The following is an 8,490-nucleotide window of genomic DNA, read 5'->3' on the forward strand; positions in this document are numbered from 1 at the left end:
TGCTCCATTCCTGGGTCTGGTGGCTGTGTCCTGGGCTTCCTGCTGGTCAGCAGGTGTGCCCCACCTCACGCCCTCCCCTGAGCTGACCCTGCCGTGTCCACCTTGGTGATTCCTCACAGGGGACGTCGTCTACAACAAGACGGACAGAGCAGGCTGCCACTTCTACGCCATCTGCAACCAGCACTGTGACATTGACCGCTTCCAGGGCACCTGCCCCACCACCTCGCCCCCGGAGTCTTCAGTCTCTACGCCCCCGGAGTCCTCGGTCTCTACGCCCCCGGAGTCTTCAGTCTCTACACCTCCGGAGTCCTCAGTCTCTACACCCCCTGAGTCCTCGGTCTCTACGCCCCCGGAGTCCTCGGTCTCTACGCCCCCGGAGTCCTCAGCCTCTATGCCCCCGGAGTCTTCAGTCTCTACGCCCCCGGAGTCCTCAGTCTCTATGCCCCCGGAGTCCTCGGCCTCTAGGTCCCCGGAGTCCTCGGCCTCTACGTCCCCAATCTCCCCAGCCCCGGTTTGCGACCTCATTGTCCCTCCCCGACAGGTACATCCTCTGCCCCCTGCCCACTTCTGCAGTGTGGTTGGTTGGGGATCCCACTGGGCCCAGCCCTGCCCCCATGACCCCTGCACAGGTAGCTCCTGCTGGAGGAAGGCACATGGGGTTGGGGCTGGGACGGCATCTGGGGTGGCCAGGTCGCCGGGCCGCTCTGCCCCATGCATGCGTGAGGAACCTCAGGATGTGGCAGGGCCATGGGACACGTCTCATGATCCCAGCCGGTGAGCACCAGGCCCGCTCTCTCCCAGGTAAACGAGTCCTGGACCCTGTCAGACTGCACCAGGGCACGGTGTGAAGGCTACAACCATGTGATCCTCCTGGGGCGCAAACCAGTGCCCAGCATCCACTGTGTGAACGGGCACCAACCGGTCAAAGTGTGGTCAGAGAATGATCCCTGTGACTTCTACTTCGAGTGCGAGTGTAAGCCGGGGTGAGGGTGGCTGCTGTGGGCAGAGGGGCATTGGGAGTGCACTGGGAGCCAGAGCTGTGGCACACAGAGCCAGCCAGAGCTGGCGACAGGCCACCACAGAAGGGGGAAGGCCTGGGTCTGCCAAGCCCACCCACGCGTCTGCCTCTGCCACTGGGAGGGGGACCTGGGTCAAGGGGTCGGAGTGGAGATGGGAGCCCAGGGATTCCTGAGTGTTCCTCCTGGAGCTACTGCTGGGAGCGTTTCTGGCCTGGCCCCCGGATGGCTGGGCATCGGTTCCAGGAGGAAGCAAGGACCACAGGCTGGGTCAGAACATCAGGAGGGAGGGCCCTTCCTACCTTTTCAGCTTTGGGGGCTCCAGGTGTCCCTGGGATAGTGGCCACAAGCTTCCAGCCATGGCCTTGTGTTCTGTGGCAGCTCCTCTCTCTCTTGCAAGGATACTTGTCATTGGGTAGCCCAGGACGGCATCATCCTGAGGTCCTTTACTCAGTTACAGACAAGAGACCGTTTCCCAGATGAGGCCATGTTCTCAGGGTGGACATGCCTCTGGGCCCCCAGGCAACCCACTACATCCCTGATGTGAAAAGGCACCCGGGGCCCAGGGCAGCTGAGTGGCTCCCCTGAGGTTGGGGTGACACTGGGTGAGGGGACTGTTCATGTCCCGCAGGCTCCTGCAGAGGCTGGGGGGACTCTCACTACACCACCTTCGACGGCACCTCCTACTCCTTTCTGGACAACTGCACCCATGTGCTCATGAAGGAGATCCACCCACGGCATGGAAACCTCAGCATCTACATGAACAACTACTACTGCAGGGCCTCCGCAGCCACCGCCCACTGTCCCCGTGCCCTCAGCATCCACTACAAGTCCACAGAGGTCATCCTCACCATCAGCATCGACGCCAGCGGGCAGGAGCAGAGCCTGGTGAGTGGCCCTGTCCCGCATCACCAGGGAAGGCCTGCAGGCCTGGAAGTCGGCTCCCGAAGGGGTCTTGGGCAGAGTAAAGGGCACACAGGGATGACTCAGGGATCCAAACATGCCCAACCAGGGCCCCAGGCCTCAAGGGGAGCATCTGCGCTTTGGGGAAGGGGTGCCGAGGATCTGGGACCCCAGCACCTGGGAGGCAGAGCCCCAAAGGTGGGCCCTGCTGCCCCACCACACTGTCATGAACACCCACGGCACATCCTCAGATCCTGTTCGACCAAATACAAGTGAGCTCCGGCTTCAGCAAGAACGGCATGAGTGTGTCTGTGACAGGGACCACCACCATGGGCATCGACATTCCTGCCATTGGCGTGAACATCACCTTCGACGGGCACCTCTTCCAGATCCGACTGTCCTACAGCCACTTCAGCCACAACACCGAGGGCCAGTGCGGTGAGTGGGTGCCAGGGACACCCGGGCCCCAGCTGCTCTCCACAGGGAACCCTGCACAGCCTGACCCTGCCACCCTGCCTCCCCAGGCACCTGCACCAACAACCAGAATGATGACTGTCGCCAGCCAGACGGCACCATGGCCCCCAGTTGCCAGCACATGGCCCTCAGCTGGATGGTCCCCGAGAGCGGCAGGGAGGACTGCTGGGCACCCACCAGCCCACCCCCGACGGCAGGCACCCTGCCCTCAGCACCCACCACGCCCACCTCCACCCCGTGCCCCCCAGCGCCCCTCTGCGAACTGATACTGAGCCCGTGAGTCCCTCCCGTGGGTTTGGCAGTTCTGGGGCAGCAACCCACCCTCGGCCCCAGCCTCTGACCGCCCCCACCCGCAGGGTCTTCGAAGAGTGCCATGACCTCATCCCACCCGGCCCATTCGTCAGCTCCTGTGTCAGCGACAGCTGCCAACCCGACCGGCCCCAGGTGCTGTGCCAGAGCCTAGAGGCCTACGCAGCCCTCTGCCGTGCCCGGGGCGTGTGCAGCAGCTGGAGGAACGCCACCGACGGGCTGTGCAGTGAGTCAGGGTGGCCCCGGGGGCTCCAGCCTCCTTGGCCCACCTGACTCCTGTCTCTGTGTCTCCAGATTTCACCTGCCCGCCTGACAAGGTGTACCAGCCGTGCGGCCCCGCACAGCCTGCGTCCTGTGACCTCAGGTAAAGCCTGCCTGGAGGGTCTGGGATCCCCAGCCTCAGATCTCAGGGGCTCCACTCCCCCCACCCTGGCCTCTGACCCCTGACTCTGGGCCTGGGGCAGCTGGTCAACCCCAGCACTCTGCCCTTCCCCTTTGGACGGCCACGTCTATGGATCGAGGGTCCCAAGAACACCCTCCTCGCCTTGCAGGAGCCAGAGCGGAGCAGGCAGGGGGCTAGCAGAGGGCTGCTTCTGCCCTGACGGACACACCCTCTTCAACAAGCACACAAACGTCTGTGTGCGCGAGTGCGGTAAGCCAGCCACCGCGGCCCTGTCCGGAGCTGCAGAGCATGAGGCGGAGGGCCTGGGGTGGGAAGGCTGCAGCCTAGGACCACCCCTCTTGGGGGCTCACACTCCCAGCCCAGTGTCCACCCCGGGGGTGCCGTGTGGCCATGACCCTGGGTTCTCCAGGGCCTTGACCCCAACAGGAAGAAGAGGCCCTGGCCAGGGGTGGGGGCGGCCAGGCCTGCAAGGACACATCCCAGGGCCTGTGGTCTCTGCTCTCTGGGCCTGGGACCCCAGCATGCCCAGTGACCTCCATTTTTCTTCCCTTCCAGCCTGCGTGGGACCAGATGGATTTCCCAAATCCGTGAGTGTTCTGCCCCCAGCTACCTGCCCCCTGGCTTGAGCAGAGTGCCCCTTGTGCCCGGGCAGCCCCTGTGGGTGGCTGGTGTGGGGTACCCCAGTGTGAGGCACCTCCCTGTCATGTGGGCTGCTCCAGAGACAGCAGCTCAAGCAGGAGGTGAGGGGCCGACCTGGCCATCCTGAGGGGTCAGTATGTTGGACACAGCCCGAGGGGCCAGGGCAAGGTCCAGGAGTCTCCAGGGACCCAAACTGCTCTGTTTCAGCCTGGGGAGCGGTGGGTCAGCGACTGCCAGGACTGCATGTGCCACCCGGGCTCCATGTCGGTGCAGTGCACGCCGCTGCCGTGCAAAGCCCAGGACCCGCCCCCGCAGTGCAGTGGGGCTGGCTTCGTGGCCATCACCAGGCCTCTGGGCAACAACTCATGCTGTCTGGAGACGCTGTGCGGTGAGCCCGGTGCATCCCCGGCCGGAAGGGGAGGAGGCCTGTAGGGCTGGGGAGGGCCTCAGGGGCTGGGCTGGGCTAAGGCTGGCCCCCCTCTGGTGTGCCCTGGTATGGTAAGGGGTCCCAGTAGGAACCCGGAGGCTCAACCACCAGGGGAAAAATATGACTGTTGCAGGAAACTCCCTCCCAGTGGGAGCTGGCACAGCCAGATGGGGGAGCTGCAGGGGCACCCCTGATAGCACCCCGACTCTCCCACAGTCTGCAACACGACCACCTGCACCCAGAGCCCACCCACATGTGGGCCAGCAGAGGAGCTGGTCCGCACCCAGAAGGAGGATGCCTGCTGCCCTACCTTCAGCTGCCGTGAGTGGGGCTGGGGACTCGGGGTGTGGGGGTGGTCAGAGCACTTCCTCCCCACCAGCTGGGCAGGTGCTCAGCCATCTCTTTGCTTCTAGGACCTCAGCTGTGCTTCTACAATCACACTTTCTTTGGGGTAAGGGCTGGGCAGCCATAGGGCTGAGTGGGATGGTGGCAGAGGGTTGGGCCCCAGGCTCTGTACATCCACATGGGACCTCCACCCTTTATCTGAACATGCCCAGCCCCCCCTGCACCCTCCAGCAGGATACTGGATAAGCATGGGGGCTCCGGGCCCTTTAGAGCCACATGGGCACACAGGGGAGGGGACACAAGGGTGGCCCTGTCTGTTGAGTGCCTGGGGGAGCTGTTGGCTGCCTCTGAGAGGTGTCCCAGGAGCTTCCTCACAGCACGAGTGTTGGGGTGAGACTGGGCCCCCCCAGCCCCTCCAGCTGGCCTGGGGTCCTGCGTCTGCTCTGGTCTGTGCTCAGCCAGGGGGCATCTGCATGATCTATCTGGAGAAGAAAGAACCCATGTCTCTGGGCTCCCTTTGTCCTAGCCACAGGGAGGTGTCCTGGGCCTGCAGCCCCCTAGTGTCCTCAATGTCACCTCTTCTCATCCCATCCACTGCAGGTTGGTGCCACCTTCCCATCGGTCACTCCCTGCCACACATGCACCTGCCTGTCCATGGACACCCGGGGTCCAATTGTGCAGTGTGAAGAGAACACCTGTAATACCACCTGCCGCCAGGTAAACCCTCCAGGGCATTCCCAGCCCGCCCCCCACCCGGTGGTGCCCACCTGGCAGCGGCCCTGGGCAGGGAAATGGCCTCCCAGAGTCAGGGGCTTCCAAGGAGGTCGCTGGGCCCTGAGGGTATGGATGGGAGGGCAGGAGGACTGGGGGTGACCACGTAACCACCCCTGATCCTCAGGGCTACGAGCACCGGAAGGTGGCCGGACAGTGCTGTGGGGAGTGCGTGCAGACAGCCTGTCCCACTTCTGATGGCTGGCTGATCCAGGTAAGAGCGGAATTGGTCTCTGCCCCCCAGCTGGGTGACCCTTCCCTTGACCCACTCAGCTCACATAATTCCCCACGGGCCTCCACCCTCCCCATTGCATTGCAGCCCAATGAAACCTGGGTCAACCCCCTCCTGGACAACTGCACGGAGTACCGCTGCGAGGTCCAGAATGGGCTCCACGTGCTCACTCAGAGGCCCACGCCCTGCCCGGTGGTGTCCAGCTGTGAGGTGTGTGCTGTGCTCTGCTGCCCTCCCGCACAGGCCCCGCCCCGAGAGGCCCCACCCCACCCACGCCCCCAGCCCTGAGGCCCCCCCCCAGGAGACCCCACCCTCCCCCCATTCAGGTCCCCGCCCTCAGAGGCCCCGCCCCGGGAGGCCCCGCCCACCTAGGCCCTCCCCATTGCCTCAGAGGCCACGCCCACCGCCCCAGAGGCTCGCCCCCAAGAGGCCTCGCCCCGCCCCCAGCCCGCCCCCTGTCTCTGCCTCCCCCTTCAGGGCATCCTCAGGAAAATAGGCTGCTGCTACTCCTGTGAGGAAGTGGGTAAGTCGAGGCCAGCCTGCCGCTCTACCCCTCTCGCGTCTGTCTCCGCTGATTTCTGCCCCAAGCTACCCCCGGCCCCAGCACCCACCCTAAGCAGGGCTTCGGGAGGGTGGTGTGCAGCCACTGCCCAGGTCGGGGTCCCCAGCGGCTGCCCCCGCACCTCCACGGCCTCTCTGTCCGCACAGACAAGTGCCAAGTCCGCGTCAACACGACGGTCCTGACACACCAGGGCTGCGCCACCCATGCCCCAGTCAACGTCACGTTCTGCGGGGGCTCATGCCCCGGAGTGTCCAAGTGAGCGAGCCCCGAGCCCCTCCCCAGAGCCCCTCCCCAGAGGCCCCTGCCTGCCCAGACCACCCTGATTTGGCCAGCTGTGAGCAGGTGGGCCCAGAGAGCAGAAGGAAGGGTGCCCGCCGGCTCAGGACCCAGGGAAGGTTCTGGGGGGGATGGATGGTCCTGCCCAGGTCAGCATGTCCCATGCATGAGCTGGTTCCAAGACAAGAGGGGGCCTGGAGAGAGTGGGTCAGAGTTTAGGGGCCCTGAGGACTGTCCCATGCCAGGTCAGAGATACCCTCGTGCTCCGAGGATGAGGTCTGGGCTGCCCACCAGAGGGTGGGGCACTCGGCTCCCGACCCCAGACCCTAGGGACAGCAGGAGCCCAGTGGCTGGGGCTGGACCAGGCAGGTCCTGAGGGCGGCCATGTGTCTGCAGGTACTCCATGGAGGCCCAGGCTATGGAGCATCAGTGCACCTGCTGCCAGGAGACAGTGGTTCACGAGGAGGTGGTGACCATGCAGTGTCCCGATGGGACAGCTATCCAGCACACCTACACCCACGTGGACAAGTGCAGCTGCACCCCGTCCTGCGGCCCCTCACCCAAGGCTCCCGAGGACAGCACTCCCGTCTTCCCAGTCTAGGGGCCCACCACTGTGCGTTGCCATTCTGACCCCGTCCCACCAGGCCCCCACCCCACCCAACCACGGAAAGCTCAGCCAGCCCGCTGCAGGAGCCCAGGCACACTGGCCACCTGTGCCCTCGTGGAACCTGTGCCTTGGAGGGTCAACCTGGAAGTTCATGACACATTGAGGACCTACCTGAGGAGGGCTCTGGGAGGGGCCCTAGCCCTCGGAACACACCTTGGCCACTTGCCTGGCCATCAAGCCCTACCCCTCATCTGAGACAAGTGCTCGCTCTGCATGGACTCACCCCCCTTCTTAGTGTCAGAGGGATGCCCCGTAGCACACTGCCCAGGAGCTGCCATGTTGTCCCCCACTGTCCTCAGAGCCCCGTGGAGCAGATTCCTGCCAGCCGCCTCCTGCAGCAGGATGCGGGCCAAGGCCCATCCAGCGAGTGGCGTCAGGCAGGGTGGCTGCCTGCCCACGTCTGAAACTGGGCCTGGGGCGACGGTGGCCGAGAGGCAGGGCAGGGAGGGGTCGGTGCTCCACAGCAAGCCGTCTGCCCACCCTGTCCCAACCTTGCAAATAAACGCTGAGCATTGTGTACACTTCTTGGTCCTGGTGTCTGTTCTGCCCACTGCGTCCCTGGGCTTCCCCTCTCTCACTCCTCCATGGGCCAGGCTGCCCAGGGCCCTTCAGGCTATAGAGCACCCGCAGGGCTCATGCTGGATCCACTGGGAGGGGCAGGTGGGCCAAGAGGCACAGAGGCCCTCAGGGTCGGTCTCAGGCTGTGGGGCACTGGCTGGGGCCAGAGGTGAGCCAAGAGCTCAGAAATGACCCTCTCCATTGTTTCAAGACTTGTAAGGAAGCCAGTTCCCTGATGTGGAAAGACTGGAAACCCACTGGAGGCATAGATACAGCCCAGGCGTGTGTGAGCCAGCGCAGGATGTGGCTTCCTTGTGGGCAGGGTGTGCACAGGAAGAGGGGTGCACGGTGCTGCCCAACCCCAGGGGAGCTGCCGGCCCCTCAAACAGTGTCTTTGCTTCAGGGCGCTGGTCCCACCTCCACCTGCTCTGTGACTGGCCCTGTCATCTCCCCAGGACAGGGATTTCTGCCTTCCTGTCCTGCTGCCCTCCCCAGAGAGCTCCCTGCGCCTGCAGCAAGAACTGGGGAGCAGGTGTGGGGCGTGGCAGACAGGAGACATGCCAACCAGAACCATATACACAGCCTCAGTGGCAGAAGGTACCCTGGCTTAACTGGGCCAGAAAGATGACCACAGTGGGCAGGGGTGGCTTCGGGTGGGGCTGCGTGAAGGCAGCAGCTGGTGGGGGGGTGCATAGGAGGGTCTTCTCCCCTTCTCTGAGCTGCATGACCTGCCTCTGCACTCCGTGTGGTTCCCGAGGTGGGGCCGGCTGCAGGGTTCAGCAAGGAGGGCCTGGGCTCTCTGCGGGCCACACTAGCCTTTCCCACCCACCTCAGAGGTCTGGGCAGGGCAGGCCACCCGGGGACCCGACCAGACGGGGCCAGCTCAGGGGGACTGGCTGCCCCTCTAG

The 8,490-nt window shown here is 64.6% G+C and overlaps 1 protein-coding gene across 1 annotated transcript in view; it reads left to right on the plus strand.

Annotated features, from left to right (window-relative positions):
• MUC5B (mucin 5B, oligomeric mucus/gel-forming) overlaps nucleotides 1–7,545 on the plus strand; it is a 30,913-nt gene extending 23,368 nt beyond the window's left edge. Inside the window, 18 exon segments of the mRNA XM_049096299.1 lie at nucleotides 120–541; nucleotides 802–973; nucleotides 1,648–1,904; nucleotides 2,171–2,357; nucleotides 2,444–2,669; nucleotides 2,750–2,928; nucleotides 2,997–3,066; nucleotides 3,254–3,354; nucleotides 3,661–3,692; nucleotides 3,952–4,132; nucleotides 4,388–4,492; nucleotides 4,585–4,622; nucleotides 5,117–5,233; nucleotides 5,415–5,501; nucleotides 5,607–5,729; nucleotides 5,997–6,042; nucleotides 6,228–6,336; nucleotides 6,754–7,545. Coding sequence (XP_048952256.1) covers nucleotides 120–541; nucleotides 802–973; nucleotides 1,648–1,904; nucleotides 2,171–2,357; nucleotides 2,444–2,669; nucleotides 2,750–2,928; nucleotides 2,997–3,066; nucleotides 3,254–3,354; nucleotides 3,661–3,692; nucleotides 3,952–4,132; nucleotides 4,388–4,492; nucleotides 4,585–4,622; nucleotides 5,117–5,233; nucleotides 5,415–5,501; nucleotides 5,607–5,729; nucleotides 5,997–6,042; nucleotides 6,228–6,336; nucleotides 6,754–6,958 — 2,657 coding nt within the window. The 3' untranslated portion in view covers nucleotides 6,959–7,545.
• Nucleotides 7,546–8,490: the final 945 nt, after the last annotated feature.

This window comes from Canis lupus, chromosome 18, assembly GCF_003254725.2.
Source record: "Canis lupus dingo isolate Sandy chromosome 18, ASM325472v2, whole genome shotgun sequence".
NCBI classification, from domain to species: Eukaryota; Metazoa; Chordata; class Mammalia; order Carnivora; family Canidae; genus Canis; species Canis lupus.